Here is a 16482-nt window from a genome sequence, read left to right as displayed (position 1 = left end):
GCAAACAATGTATAATGTACAAGTAAATGAAATAGTAAACAAGAAACCTGCCTAGATGAAGGAAACTTTGTGTTCATAAGGATTCTATTCAATTTCCAAAAAACATTTTTGTCTAGCATACCTGTATTCACAGCATGTTCTCAAATGCCAGGTCAGATTTGGTAACAAGAGTATATAAAGAAACATCATTTGGACACACAAAACATGAAGATTAAGAGAATTTTTTTTAACCAATGCTGTAGCAATCACATTTATAATTTTTCTTATAGCATGTGATCAAATAAAACAGAAAACCAGAATGTATACATTGCTCATTTTTTAAGTAATGTTATGTACATTTTATTGCCAGTATATGCACAATGGTAAGCATAGAACTATAAATACACAATGTAATTAAACAGTAGAAAACAACAAGGATGTTACACATAACGAAGGAAAGAAAGAGGAGATACTATTTTCTTGATGTAGCTGCTAAAAAGGGCTAGCGACGAGTTATGAGAGTCTTGGTTTTAAGTCTTTACATATATTTCTACAACTTTTCCTCCAAATAAATCTCTGCAACGGCACTGCTTCTTTAACAACCACATCTTGGCTCTTTCTATTGGATTCACTTCAAACTAAAGTGAAAACAACCTTTCATGTAACTACAAGCATCTGACTTAATTTTTATTCGGTTTTGCTTTTCAGGGTTCCTAGCAAGTGAAGTGTGTAAATAGTTTCTTATGATATTTGGCTGCAATGTTGAAGAATAGAGTTTTGAATACACATTAAGTGATAATTTGGAAAAAAAAAAGTAAAGAAGATTTTCTGTAGATAGTTCTTCCACTGGGTGCTATATGCAGCAGCTCAGTCAAAAAATCAGTCACCCTGAAGAGGTAAAGAGAATTTTAGCCTAGCATAGATCATCATCCTTGGCACAGCTATTTTCTCTCTTATCAGGATGCACTTCCTACAACTAGACAACATCACAGTCAAAGGGAAAAAAAAGTCAGGGAAAAAAAAAGTTCCACCATTCCTGGGAAGGGCACTGTTTCATCCCAGCTCTCAGTTAATTAGCTTGCCGCTTATATCCAAGACCAAAAAAAAAAAAAGAAAAAAGAAAAAAAGAAAAAAGAAAAAGACAACATTTAGGGACACATTTACTTGATCTTTGTTCTCTTCCCATTATCAAGTTCATAAATACAAAGAACCATTATTCACAATAAACTAACTCTTTTTCAAAAATGGAAAAACAAACCCTGGAAATATTTCCACACCTTAATCCAGATGGGTCTTGAGGATGCTATTCAAGAAAACCATGCAAATAATTTGGTGCAGCTTTCCCAACTCATCCAAAATATATATTTTTTTTTAAATTAAAAGGTGGCAAGATCTATAGCATTTGTGACTATTTCCCCTCCCCCCCCCCATTTAAATTCAATGCAGAAAACCTTGGTGCTTTTAGGAAGATAACGAATAGTTTTCTGCACTGTTGTCATAAAATCCCATGTGAGTTACAATACAAGACTACTTGTTCCAGCAATTAGGTTGAGAGGAAACATTCTAGTGATAAAGATAAATACATACTGAGCATGCTTGGGCAGAGCACTCCATTCTGAAGCATCCTGCTTGAAGAACGAAAGGTGACAAGGATGGTTCACGTCCATCAAGTGACCATTAACTCTGCTGCTAAAAAGCAGACTGCCACACTATCACCAGGTCGGCAATGCTACCCTGAAAGGGCTGTCTTCCACATTAAGAGGTACTGGTTGTACCAGTCCTCTACTGCGCACACTAAATTCTTATTTATGCAACAAACATACAACCAATGAACAATATCACTTTTACAGAACTGGATCAATCCAGCTTTTTTTTTATAGGCATATTTCTCAATCTCCAGAATATCCCAAACAAGCTGTAAATAAGATGATGAACCACCAACACAGTGAACAAGTCTCACTGCAGTTCAGACTAGTTCAGCCTTGGTTCACATCACTTCTTGTTTCTAGCGAAGGACATGATACTCAAACAAAATAGCAATAAAAAAAAGTAATGTTATCTGCAGCTGAATAAAAGCAACAGAATTTATATTTTAACTTCTGAAGCTTAAAGCATACCTTTTTAATTAGCATTTAAAAAAAAAAATTTTAATACAATAACACTGGCAAAAGTTAATGGGAAGACACAGAGGATTGCGAACAGGATAACTGATGGATTAGATTATTTTTAAATTTTATTCTGCTTTGATCAACTGATGTTAATACTGTTTTTCCTTGAATTTGGAATAATTCTATTGCAACAGTCACATGCAGGCTGAGGACAGCCGTTGGTTAAAGGGGGTGGAAGGGAGAAAAAAAAAAGAAAGGAAAAAAAACCAAGAAAAAAGTTCCAAAAGTTGTATGTAAGAATTTTCCTTTCACTGAAGAGGGCCTTGCCCTTTCTATAGGAGACCTGGTTAACTCTTCTCAGCTTCATTAGCTTTGTCCAGACATATCTGCTGTTGTATCCCCTGGTCCAGAGCCTGTTTGGGCACGTTTGATGTAAAGGTTCAATAATTTCATCTGCAAATTTAAGCCAGAAATTCACTTTTTTTAGTATTTGCAAACTGTACAGACTACAGGAATGGTACAACAAAGGACACATTAAATGATTTTTTCTTTCCCCTCCCCAATTATATTTTACACAGTTGATTCAAAGGTACCATACTTGCCAATGAAAACATCAAACACAGCAAAATTTGTCAGAAGGAAACTGCTCAAGCTTCTTTAAGGATGTAAAGAAGAGAACGATCTAAGGTAGCTAGATTAAGATAGATGGAATATTTTCCTCAAATTACAATGCTTTCCAAACAAGGTAGGTTTTTTTTTTCTTTTAAGTTAAGGTTGAGGTTTTAAGCCTCTAGTTAGAGTTGCTGATGCTGGTACTTACTAAAGCTTCCAATACTGTCTAGAATCACATTCAACACAATCACTGCCAGAGAGTATTTTTAAGATACAACTGTCTTATTCAAAGATATACAAAATTAATTGTCCTGTTTTATTCCCAAGGATAAAGATATTCACAATTAACATAGAGCTGTTTGCATGCAAAAAACTGTATGTAAGAAATGTCAATAAAATCATAAATACCCTGAATCAAAAAGGGAGAAAGACTGATTACCATTATTATTATTATTATTATTTCAAATTAGAGGTACTGAAAGGATTGATGAAAGCAAAATAACAAGGAGGGAGAATGAATAAAACTGCTGTAACATCTACATATTACATTTATTGCTTTCCAATCAGAACTTGCATGAAAAACAAGACAAGAAATACTGATAGGAAAAGCCATGCTGAGTATAGCCATTATCACTACTACCGGGGATACAACCAGTAACTAAGCGCATTAAACAGCTGTAAGAAACATAATTTAATATTTATCTTAATGCTAAAGTTCGTACATTTGCATAAATAAAGATCTATGGATTTTCAGTTTTGAACATTTTATGACAAAGTTTTATTAATCCTCAGAGGGTTTCAGTAGCCCTGATGTTCTCATTCAAGTATATACTTTTATGAAACTTTCTGGCAATTGCAACCAAAATGCAAATGCATACATGCAATTATGAGCTAAGATTTCTTTAAATGGTATCTTTTACTTACTTTACTGCCAGTGAGTTGACTGAGATGTGGTTTTAGTTCATCACCAATTACTGCATGAATGGCTACAAGGCAGAAAACACATGCCTTACGAACACTGCTCTCTGAATTATCATAACCCTAGAAAGCAATAAAATTAACGTTAATACCTTATCAGTTAATGATTAAAAGCCTCAGAAAGCTATTTACTTATTTACTATAATAAATACATTGAAGTCTACAGTAAATGAATGCTAGTGTAGCCCAATGAAGCATTCCAACAAACACGCAAATACAGAGCGTGCACTTGAAGAGCAGGCTGCTTATTAATCACCATTGATAATCATTTTCCAGACTGAAATTAAAACCCACACACTCCTGTTCATAAGTTACACTGAAAACAGAGTTGCTGTCATGCAATAGGGGAGTACGTAAGAGAAATTGTTCTAGATTATACAGATATTTACTTAAAGCAGAAGACCACTCCATTTAGAGCTTCCTTACTCTGAAAGAAGTATTCTCTTAAAAGCTAAAGATTCTTTTGTTTACTCCCATCTCGTCCCTTAATGACTTTTGTTTCTTTTGCCACTTTGCTAGTACCCCATGCCTGGCTGCCTCACTCACATCCCCTTCTCAGAAGGCCCCTTCTCTGCCTCCACCTTCCTGCAGATGTATGATTGAATCACACCCATTAAAGACAGAAATCTGCAGAATGCAGCTGTCAAACTCTGAAGAGTCTTTATCCATCACGTGCAAATTAATGTATTTTGGCTCTTGATAAGATGGGAAAGAATTTATTTCTAAAAACAAAGGAAGAGAAACCTCTGATATCCTTCTCGTTTTATTAAACTTTCCCCAATCAACTGCTTCTTTCCTCTTGCCTCCCCCAAACCCCAAGTGATAAAACCCTACAATTATACACAAATACAACATGGACAATTTCAGACCGAATGATTACAACTTGGAAAAAGATATAAACAACAAAACCCGATCTTATAACTGAAAGTATCTACCAAGCTTAACTATAACCAGTACTTAATATCCTACTGAGATTTCATTTGAGTCATAACCACAGTTATAATTTAGCCACCTGCCAGTCAAAGAGTTTGTTCCCACTGTCCGAGTTATTTTGGGTCAAAGCAGCCATCAGCTATCAGACAAATAAAATCCTTCGTGAGAACCAAGTGATACTATTTTTAAAAAGTCTTTGCAATTCTTATATATAGTTTCTTTTGTTTGTTTTTCTTTCTTCTCTCCTTACCTGTATAAGACCTGGCACAATCTCTGGTAAAAGCTGAGTAAGGGTTTCTTTAGATACTCTTTCTATGACTTTCGTCTGCATTTTGATTGCAGCCAGATTAATGGGGTAATCTGCAGTTTGGATAATTGGACAAAGAACTTTGATGCACTGATCTGGGCTAATGGAAGTGGCCAGCATGGAAGCAGCTTCTTCAGCAGATCTCACCACCTATTGAAAGAATAAGTAAAAGACGTGGAAAAATTATTTACAAGAGACTGTTACTATGGCCTGTTACCTAGCAGTAATGGTCTTGAGCATAAAAATTTCCTACTAAGAGCTCTACAAAATTGTAGAAATATGTGAATGAAGAGCCCTTTGAAAATCTGTTTACAAGATTCCAACTGTTGGTTACACTTTCCTAAAAACAAACTCTTACCAATATCCTGTGGCTAATCTATGTCCTCAGCAATACATGTATCAGTTTTTCAAACCTGCTTGTTGAATCGGATCTGAAATGTCTCTCTCTTCTGCAATACCCTCCAACTACATACTGAAATACCATCACCTTTGTAATTTCTTGTGCTGTCATTTGTTATTGCTTGTTAGGTCAGTGATCACTGACAAGACATGTTTTCACATTCATCTCAAAAACATGTTTAATGACATGCCTAAACTGCTACTTCTAGAAGTCAATCTAGCTGTTTTTCCTCCCCTCTAAGTTCGACAGAAACTATGACAAGAGAGTACTTTAAGCCTGAAGAATATGCAGAACAAGCAGAACAAGAGTAATTAGGTAGGAAGACAATAGGTACAGAAGCTCAGGATACAGCATGGGCACAACATAGAAAATTCACATCTGATCTTCATATTAGTGCAGCTTTGTGGTGCCTGCCATCTAACAAGACAAACCGCTGTACAAAATCAGCAGTTTGTACATCAATGATGTACAAAAACTTCCATACCTGATTCTCTCCGTCCTTGTCCTCTTTACACTCTCACTCATATACACGAAACCAAGAGAGAGAAAAAGCACAGTAACAGAGAAGGAAAGATGGGGACAAGACACTGTAATAAATACAGTATATGGAACAAATTAAGAGGGTGCAGCGAAAAGAGAAATGAGTATCAGATGAATGACAGAAGTCATTGGTATGGGAGGGGGAACTGTAGTCAAACTTCAAAACCTGGAACTCCACAGTAAGTTCCATACAGAGTATGTGACCTTGCATGGGGAGGGCAAGGAGAAGATGTACTCATTTAATAGTAAACCTGGATTTTTTCCATAGCATTAGTGACACTGATGTGAACTGTTTAATATTGTGGTGGTTACTGTATTTGTGTTTCTTATATCTACATGCATTATTCTTTATTATGTATGTGTGCATAACAAATACTTCTGAGCAAGATTACAGTTACCCTTGCACTTCTGAATCCCCTCACTATTCTCAGCCACAATCAGCTCCTCCCTTTGACATGTTCCCATGCATTCTCCCCTAACAACATTCAAAGCTACGTTCTCAAGTGGTGCAGAGCTGGCTAAAAATGGAAAGGGTTGACAATTCGTTGCCATGTTCAGTCCATCTCTCAACCATGAACCTTAATGAAATCCAAAAGCTTGTTGTAGAGCTCCAGGACACCCATATCTGGCTTAAGATGTCATACAAGGAAAAAAACTCCCTTCAGTTACTCCTTGAAGAGCTATAATGGCACATCGTTGGTTACTATGTCCTCTTGGACAGCACCCAAGGCAAGTGTTATTAGGGCTGATATTAAGCATTTGAGAGCTTATAAAACTGCAGTTCTTTTTTTTTTTTTCTTGCATACCCATGTTAACTAGTAACAGCTGAATGCTTGTATTAAACAAATTATTTCCTCAGTAAGATCTGACTAATTTCTCAAACATTTTTTGGACAGCTGTTTCATTTTGTAATAATTTGTCATAACCTCGAACAGAATAATTGATTACTAACCTCCTTATGAGGGTCCTTGTGCGCTTCTAATGTCTTCATGATTGTGAGCTCTGCATAATTCTTAAACCTTGCTGGCTGGTTTCTTAGAATTTCTCTTAGAACTTTCAATGCCAAAGCTCTAATTGCATGCTAAAGATTTAATATTAAAATAAATGAGTTATGTATCTTCAGACAGACATAAGTTTTAACATTTGTGTAGCAGCTGGACGAGTCTTTGATAATGGAAAAATATCAGATTATGCTCTATGCATATATACAGTATGAACCTAGTGTTAAGAAATAAAGCTAGGAAAAAAAAATCTCCAGTTTCTCACTCTTCTCAATCTCTCTTTGCAGATAATTCAGGTGGCATATCATAAACACGCTGCTAACCTAATTGCGTTATCGATGCTACCCAGAAGTTAAGTTGCAAACAATTTCACTCTTCACAAGTTCTGATGAAACCTTTAGCATCACATCAAGCATATACACTTTTGAAATTTTTTTTACAAATTATTATTTTTTAAATGAAAAACAAGTATTAGTGTCTTTTTGATCCAGTAATTTCAAAAACATGGCCTTGTAGAGAACAATTACATGGAACTCAGCCTCTTCACAATGAGCATTACAGTATTTTACAAATGTATTTTTAGACACTTTGCCACACCTGATGTTTTGATATTCTAGGTTCCACCAGGGGCTATTAACAGATAACCTTTGAATCCCAGTGAAAAACTTTTCATTTAATTTATCGTGAGGGAATCGACAAATAAGCATACTTGAGAAGGTAAGTATTACTGATGCCCTTTTCACCATCAGGGCATTCAGACTTCATGACATTTTTGTATTTCCACAGTTTTTTGTTTTTCAAGACTAACTGGAATTTGTGCCCTTCCTACAACCCATACAAATTTCAAAGATCCTGAAAGTAAACTATGTGCTTTGTTAACGTTCTTAACTGGATTAATCTGAATATACCTCTTTATCTCCAAGTGTTTCAAGCAGCAAAAGTAGTATTGTTTTGAAGTGCTCATCCCAAACACCGAAAGACTCTTCCTGAGTTAACTTCATGAGCTCGTATAGGGCAGCCTTTCTTTCCTCAACTCTCTCATTATGGTTTGATAACTCTTTCAGTAACTCTGCAACCAGATCAGAATGGTCCATGGGAGGCTCTGTCAAAAAGGAATACACAAACACAGATCTCAGATCACTGCAAGTAAATATTAGTGCCTGCTGTACAACTGAAGGATATTTTCTAGGATGGCTAGCTGGCTTTCTAGCATGCTTTCATTTTTCTCGCCAAATTTGTCTGCAAAAATTGCAATTTGGCTACTACATTTTCAGTGCAGCCAACATTGCTGAACAAGCTTACAATCGCCCAAAAAAACCCTACGATGATATTGCAAAAAACCCACTGTAAGCTAGTTTACTGCAAGTTTTTATGCTTGCAATATCCAAAGTGGTAAGTACTCTGCATCCGTTTAAATCTGATCTATACACAAAGCGCTACCTCTTTCATATGACCCTTCCATCCAAGATGATAAATTTGTCTTTTCTCCATTAGTATTACAGGATTGCTTAGACTTTTGTAAGCCATGGTTCCACAGCAATAGCTAGGTTGTGGGGGGAAAAAAAAATGCACAAGAATGGTGCTTGGTACAAAATAGCTGAAACAGAAGCAAAGCAAGGCCGTTAGTCCCACAGAGATTCCCGATAGCAGTCATTATGAGATGGCTCTGGGTTTTAGTTTTGATTAGAGAGGATTCCGTGATTATGGAAAAATGCATTAGTAACACGACCTATATTTGTAAATACTGGACTGCAAACAGAGATCTGCAACCAGTCAAGAAACTTAAAAATGGTCTTAATTAAAATTAAATATCAAGTTGTTGCCTTTATTCCATCATCAAGATCCATTTAGCCTTTAAGAAAGAAAAGCAATATAGCTTCCATCTTTGCACTGAGACTTTTGGATAAATTAACAGAAACACACATTTTTTTTCTGGAAAAAGGTTAAAATGCAAATGTTCCTGCACTGCATCTTTCCTAAAATCATTCCTTTTATCAACACATGAAATACATTAATACATGAAATACATAACAAATTTATTAGGTCATATACAGCCCTTGAACATCTTATATTACTGTATTCAATATTGTAACTTATAAATGCTGTACAAAGTACCTGTACAAAGAAACAAGTATGAATACCACATATCAAGTAGCTCAAAATCACAAATCAGTTACCTTAAAAATCACACTGGTTTTGTACCCAACATTCTTATTTGCATTCTGTTTTGCATGAATAATCAGGAGCACGAGCACCTGAAAGCAGAAACTTTTCTTCTGCGAGCACTTCTACTGCCTCTATATTAATGCATGCTTTGCAGACTCTCTAAATGGATCATTAATGTTTGCCTAAAGGACAGACTGAAATTGCATTAGGCAGGTTATTAATTAGTACAGATGTGCAGAATGGACAATCACTTTTACAGAAGCAAGATCATTACTTTTATTACCAGAACTATTACATTTGTTCTACCAAACTGTGAGGATTACAGCTATAGAAAATCCTATTTTGGGGAATGCATATTGACACATAATTAGCAAAACTATCCATATCTGTTTGAATAAAGTTATTTTCACTGTGGAATTATCAGAATGAAAGAAGTGGCAACTTGTATGTATGGAGGGAAGGGGTAAAGACAGGAGAAGGTAGCAGCCATGTCCATGCATGAATAAGGGGAGGAAAGAAGCTCCATTAGTGGAGGAAATAGCTGGAATTCCTGGAAAACATGAAGACAACCAAGAGGGATGTGCCTTCACAGCCTGTATTTTCCATTCCTCTGTATGACTTTGCACCCACTGTCTCATTGCCATTCTCCAGATAAGAATGGAGACGTGTAAAAGAAGTCATATTCAAAGTCTACTCTCAAAATTTCTTTTTCAGAAAGAAAACAAAACACAAATGAGGAGGAGCAGATGCAACTCCTTCATTTGAATGAATTAAAATAGGCATTAGAGAGAGAAATATTTGATGAAGAACAGCTCTTCTCAAACCAATCAAATAATATCCTTTTGACAGGATAAACAGTGTAGGGGTTAAAAGGGAAAAGGTAGGTGTGTCCTGAATTTAGTAAAGGTTTTCCTACTGTCACCCACAGCATCTTAATACAGAAGCTATGCAAACATAGTGGCCAAAAAAGCCAACTAAGTGGGTGCAAAACTTGAATCACTTGCAGGGTGACTGGACTATAAATGGCTTTCTATTAATCTAGGAGTGATGTCCCTGCTCAGGTCTGTGCAGACCCTGGTTCTGTGTGATGCTTTTGTTAACGCTATTGAAGGAATAAGGAGACCACTTATAAAATCTGCAGACAACATCAATTTAAGAGCAGTTGCAAACATTCCGGAGAACAGGATAAAAATTGAACATTATCATGATAAATCAGAGGAATGGTCTGAAAGAAAAAAGATAGTAAGTTTAAGGCAAGACACACAAGCAGAAATCTTAAGGCCATATACAAAGTGGCAGGTAAAAAGGAAGATGTTTGGAAAACACAGTCCATGGAAGGTACGCTGAAATAAATAAGCTTCTTTGAAGAGGAACACTGTTTTTCAACCAGAGACTGTGGACTGCTTTTAAGGAGTCTGGAAGTGACTTAGAAAGCCAGGTTTCCCTATGCTTCGGATAAACAGCATCTTCCTTGGGGGAAAAAAAAAGTGCTAGGGGTTGGAAAATTTAGGCTGTTACTCTGAAAACCTTTTTACTATAAGAGGCAAAACACTCAAATGGCCATGTGGGGCACACTGTGGCATCTCCTCCACTGGAAATTTTCAACTGTTAGACAAACTGTCTGCAGAATACACGTTCATGCCTCAGTGCTGTTAACAGGACTATATGAGCAGCTAAGGTTTTCCCATCTAGCCCTGTATTTCTGCATCTTTCTCCCAGTAACACGAGAGGATAGCTGGGAGTGCAGTAAAAACAGGACTTTGTGTCATTAACAGGCAGCAATTCCGTGGAGGTTCTGAAAATTAAAATCTAACGTCCAATGAGCACTTCAGGTTTATGGGAAAAGCATGCAACTCCTAACTGAGGAATTGTAGGCACAAAGTATTTTGCTGGGTATATCTTTTTTCATGCAGACTTTTTCAAAGTTAACTTAGATGAAATTCTAAAAGTAACACACAAATGACAGAACGCACATGGTATAACTAAAAACTAAGGGTGAACACAGGAACAAATGCAAGTACTTTGTTAAGATCCATTAAAGAGCAGACCTAAATAACGCATTGCACTACTCCTCCAGCCAGGACAAACTAATACTGGATGGGGATGCTTCACTCCAGCCAGTCCTGAGTTTTTACAAAACCAGAACATGCTGGCGCAGCACACACTACATTTGGTTTAATGCAATATCCAGAAATATGTTGTCAGAAGGTATAAAGAGGCTTATCCCATGTAACAACAGGATCCCTGTAATACAGAATCTCAATCGTAAACTTGCTCTGTATGTGGATGACAAAGGTATTTAATTATTGATATTTACATGACATGTAAAAATTTGCTTTCCCCTCTATTTTTTTCAGAAGATAATAATTGGCGATATGCCTCTTCATTAAAAAGAAGAGAAAGCAAAGAAATGCACCTTACTTGGATTTGTTTTTAATTTAATGTAAAGTTAAAGCCAACTTACAGAATAGCTGAATAAAACACCATGTCAGAAAATAGCTTTGTTTTTCAAGAGTTTCTATAGCACATCTTTGCTGGATGGCAGAAGCAAAAACAGTCAGAAGGGGGAAAATTCATTTGTCCCTCACTATTAAGAAATCTGTTTACTTAAAAACTGATTTTAATCTGTAACTGAATATGAAATATCAGTTATAATGAATAGCAGATTATGAAAACCACCTACTACTTTTTAAAATAACGATAGTACTGATACTTTGGAACCTTCCCAACATTTAGATATAAAAAATTACCCAAAGATATACTGAGAAATATCAAAAAGAAGCTCTAGAAGCCTACAAAAAAACAGCCCAAGTTCCTGGATTTACATGGGCTAGATGAACCACCTTCCTGGTAAAAGCTGGTTTGGGGTTTTTGGGGGTTTTTTTAGATTTGTTTTGGGTTTGGTGTTTTTTTTTTTTTTTAAAGAATGTTTAGTCAATAGAAAATGTCAATGTCATGTTTCAAATACAAATATTTTACTAACAAAATACTTAAGCTTTTACCTAATTCCCAAACTGGTTTGATCCAGTTTTACTTCCTTGCTGTAATTCTCCCCCCCACCCCGCCTTTAAATTTCTATCATAAAGCAATCTGATAAGTAAATTTATATTGACAATACTGCTACAGGATGTGCTACCAGAAGTATACAGTATCGTTCAGTATTTATCTCATTTTTACCCTTAATCTCTACAAATACCAAGTAATCCAACAATGTCACTCAAAAGGATTACTTACAAAGAAACTAATTCAAAATACAGTATTTGGAAAAACCTCTCAAAGAAGCGGCACTGGTGATATGTATATTGCTAATAATAAATCCAGAAACTGAACTAAAAGGTGGAAAATCTCACCATTTTTCTTCTAGCACAGAATGCAATCTGAAGCTTACCATCAGGAAATTGCTCTGCATCATCATCAAACATGGCTTCTTTCAAAGCAGATTTATTAAATGAACTGATACCATCAGAATAATTGTATGGGTTATAATCTCGTGAACGTGGCGAAGAGTGGGGAGGCATTGTGTTGAGTAATGATGTTTTGTTATCAAGAGCTGTTCGGCCTGTATCGCTCACACCACTTCCTGCTCGTAGGTCTACTATTCCAGAAGCACTGCAAATCTGCAGGAAAAGAAATATCATATGAGCACTTGCACTTTTCAATTAACTACATTACTAATTCATCTATGTAGCAAAAAGTTCACAAATTTCAAAAGGTCCACAAATTTCAAAAGGTTCAAACTAGCCTTCAAATAAGAAGTCTTAGAAACAGTTCCGTAAACTTTGCTTTCCTTCCAAAAAAAAAAAAAAAAAAGGAGGAAAGTATACAAAGTCCAAAAAAAAATTCATGAACTGGAAACAGCTATCAGTATTTTATCTCAGAAGTTTGATGCTAAGAAATTAAAAACATGTTTAAGTGCATACATATTTGGTAAGCTCAACAAATCTGAAAGCCAAAGTTCCACGAGACAGAAGTTTAAAACACTGCATGTAGCACTGAAAAACCCACAGGTTTTGTAAGGAATAAAATAAAACCTTTGGAAAAACGTGTATTAAGGTGCAGACCTCTCAAAAACTGAATTCCAGCTGTTTTGCAAGATGATCTATTTTTAAATTGCTAACATTTTAAATAAACAAACAGCTAGTGCTACTTAGAATTAGCATTTATATTTCCAAAATGTGGTTTAAGACTAGGAACATATTTTTCTAAAGCTCTGAAGTAATTTAGGAGAAACGTCCCATTTCAGAAGTCATAACATAGAAACCTACTGAAAAAGATGCTTTATCATCTGTAATAAATCAGTCATTGGCTTGGTTTGCTGATACTCACCAAATCGCCATCATCTTTTTTGGAATCTCGTTTTACAGGCTCATTCATGTCTTCCTGACTACGAAAACTGAAATTCTGAATGGCTTCAGTGACTCCACGAAGAGAGCTGTAAATATCTTCAGAATTCATATTTTCAGTGTCATAGTCAAATGCACTGTGGCCATGGAGAAGGACATAGGAATTAAGATGGATTTATTTTGTGACCCCATGTTTTTAAATGACATTAGCATGGGACTACAGAGACTCAAGAAATATTAAAAACATTACTATAGTTGGCTCTCCACATAACAAAACTGTATTATGGTACATGTTAGTAAGGGTATTGCCACTGACAGAGAAAGCACTGGCAGTAGCTAGCAAAGGGAAGGGCTACATTATGTAGCAGCATCTGCCTGAAGAAACATACTACTTTTGCTCTGTTTTACTCTTATGAGTATGAAACAACTGGGATTTTTACACCATTCTCTCTCTCTGAAAAAAAGTTCCAAAGTAAGGAGGACTGATAAAACTCAACAGTTTTCACAGTAAGTTGATTGCTAAAAGCAAAACTACAAAAATCCACTTTGCTGGCAATATTGGTACCACAAAATTAAAGACCAGAACATTTATGAACTACTACTTTTTTTAGTCTCCCCAACATTAAGTGTGGTTTGATGACATAGCTGACCTATTCTAACATTTGCTAGAGATGAACGCTTCCGTTCCTTCTCTTGCTAATCCATTTGCACTCCAAGGTGCACAGCCCTTCCCACCTCAGGCCAGCCCTGGCACTTGCCAGACCCTTCTGGGAGGTTCAACAGTTCACTGTACTGTCATTCTGTGGAGGGAGGGGGATTATTTTTCAGCATCTGTTACGCTGTGCAAAATTCGCTCCACGCTTTCACTGTTGGGGTTATAATTTTGGAGAACATGTAATGAAGCCTTAGATGCAGAACTGTAGCAACACCAGCCTACATTACCTTGGTGACAAAGTGTTCTGCGATGTATTGGTTGGGGAAGTGAGAGGACTTGACCAACTTGCTGGGGAGCGTGGAGTAGGTCTTGTTAAAGGACTTCCCATTGATCCCTGGAGGAGGAGAGGTGAGAAGAGATAATTCAGTAGGACTTCAGCTTCCCTTTTAACTTATTATGGTATTTATTTATTTTCTAGTGCCCAGAAACATTTAAAGAGCTTCTATTTAATTTCTTGGATTGGCTAACCAGTTACTAGTAACTTCAATCACGTATAACTTTGAAATGAGCAAAGGAAAAGATAAACTACTCTTAAAAAGCACATTCAAACTTATTAAGTCACTTGGAAGCAACATAGACTTCGAAAGTATCATTCTCCGGAGGAAAAAGAAAAGGCATTCCATGAGGAGTGATATCTACTACTACAACAGACTTCTACGTAGGATTTGGGTTGCCTCCCCTCCTCTACCAACCTCCTCGCTCTCACAAATAACTCTACTGAACTGGACTTATGTTCAAAACACCAATAACTTCAGAAAGAATAGTAAGAGAAGTGTAGATACCTGACCACTGTTGCCTGTGTTCCGGAGATGATTATGGAGAAGCTTTGTGGCTCCATCCTGAAATGTTTTTGGTAAAGCACCCAATAGCATTGTAAACTCTGGAGTGTTGAGTTCAAAAAGGGAAATCAGCACTGACTGTGCAGCCTAGAAGAAAAAGATACAGATTGAAGACATTAATTTGAGCTTCTAAAGTAATTTTATCAGCAAGAGATGCTATAATGAATGATAATCACAAAACGTTGCTTAAGTCTTGATCAAGCTTGAATAAAGATGTTAACAGATGTGAACAAAAGTAATTCATATTTGCTGGTAAGCTGGAAGTTCAGATATTGATAAATCCAGGAACACAACAATGAGCTTACACCTTGCACAATCATTCTAACAAGCAGTCTTTCAGAAACATGCTCCTCAACCCCTGATCCCTACTTACTAAAAAAAGTACTGAAGGAATTAGCAAAATGGCTTTTAAAAGGTTTGGCAAGTTGAACAAATTTAAGGAGAGGAATAGAACACACGAGGCAGGAACAAGCCTGCATATTCCTCCTCCTGAGTTCTGCAAATGGTAATTAGAGATGATGGATAATCAACACACTAGCTTGAAAAGGAACAGTTATCACTTCATAAATTTAAAAAAAAACAAAGAAACAACAAACCAACCAAAAAACCCTAATTTGCAATGAGACAGTCTTGGTTTTGAGTTGTGATGACAGCACTTGATATTCTTTATAACATCCTAAAGCCAAACTAGTTAACCTTCCCTCCTTCCCGCCCCGCTTCCTTTATCTTTTTAAAAGACAGGCAAACATCATGAGCAATAATTTAGCTGACTACTTATTCTGAGGATGAAAACTGTTAAGTATTGGAGTTCGTAGTCTACTGGACATCACCTTCCACACCCTCAATTTTAATAGTTCATCTTTAACGTCATCCTCATCCTACAGCATGTTTTACTATATTTTTTTAATCTGAATCAAAAATCAGAGCTCTTTACTAACAAAGCAACACAGTAAGTTACACAATGGTTGGGTTCCCTCTAGTAAAGGAATGTTGACTGCATGACTTAGTAATGTTTGTACAGTTTGATGAATATTCACTGGATAGGCCAACAAACCTGTCAACATAGCAACTAAAGTAACACGCAATGAAGGGCTAAAGATTAAGTTCTCCAGAATTGTTTAATAGTTTCTTTGTGGTATGAAACTCTGATTCTAAGATTAACCAACTATGTCTAGTTTATACAGCTCACCATCAAGGTCTGCCATGCACTGGAGAGAACCAGTGCCTCATGCTAGACAGAATGATAGGCAGCTTGCTTAAGCAGCAATATACTTCAAGTAAGTAGTTTAGAAAATTCTTTAGACATTTATTTCCCTCCTTTTGCTTCCAGAGCAATGAACTGTAGCATTTTTTAATTAAAAGTAGAAAGCCAAGGTATGAGCACACATACCAGCACACATCTTAGTATTAAGTTTAATGACAAAAATACTAACTTGTTAGATTGCCACAAATTATCTTCGCACACTCGTGACTGGCTGTTTTCTTTAACTTTTATTCCCTTCTCCCTCTGATAGCCTTCCCTTCAAGTGAACACCCTGAATGCCCTCTACAATGTCTTTAA

At 36.2% G+C, this 16482-nt stretch overlaps 1 protein-coding gene across 7 annotated transcripts in view; it reads right to left on the bottom strand.

Annotated features, from left to right (window-relative positions):
• Positions 1–305: 305 nt before the first annotated feature.
• Positions 306–16482, bottom strand: part of CLASP2 (cytoplasmic linker associated protein 2) — a 151934-nt gene continuing 135757 nt past the window's right edge. For all 7 annotated transcript variants that reach the window (XM_009320963.1, XM_009320939.1, XM_009320946.1 and 4 more), the window contains 9 exons: positions 14865–15008; positions 14310–14416; positions 13351–13504; positions 12413–12641; positions 7767–7960; positions 6810–6938; positions 4861–5067; positions 3624–3740; positions 306–2540 (listed from right to left, as the gene is read on the bottom strand). In XM_009320963.1, coding sequence (XP_009319238.1) covers positions 2454–2540; positions 3624–3740; positions 4861–5067; positions 6810–6938; positions 7767–7960; positions 12413–12641; positions 13351–13504; positions 14310–14416; positions 14865–15008 — 1368 coding nt within the window. In that variant the 3' untranslated portion in view covers positions 306–2453. The remainder of the gene's footprint in view (positions 2541–3623; positions 3741–4860; positions 5068–6809; positions 6939–7766; positions 7961–12412; positions 12642–13350; positions 13505–14309; positions 14417–14864; positions 15009–16482) is intronic.

The sequence above is a fragment of the Pygoscelis adeliae genome, unplaced genomic scaffold (genome assembly GCF_000699105.1).
Source record: "Pygoscelis adeliae isolate BGI_AS28 unplaced genomic scaffold, ASM69910v1 Scaffold280, whole genome shotgun sequence".
Classification (NCBI taxonomy): Eukaryota; Metazoa; Chordata; class Aves; order Sphenisciformes; family Spheniscidae; genus Pygoscelis; species Pygoscelis adeliae.
The sequence above is the reverse complement of the archived record's forward strand: the minus strand, read 5'-3'. Positions and strand labels throughout refer to the sequence as shown.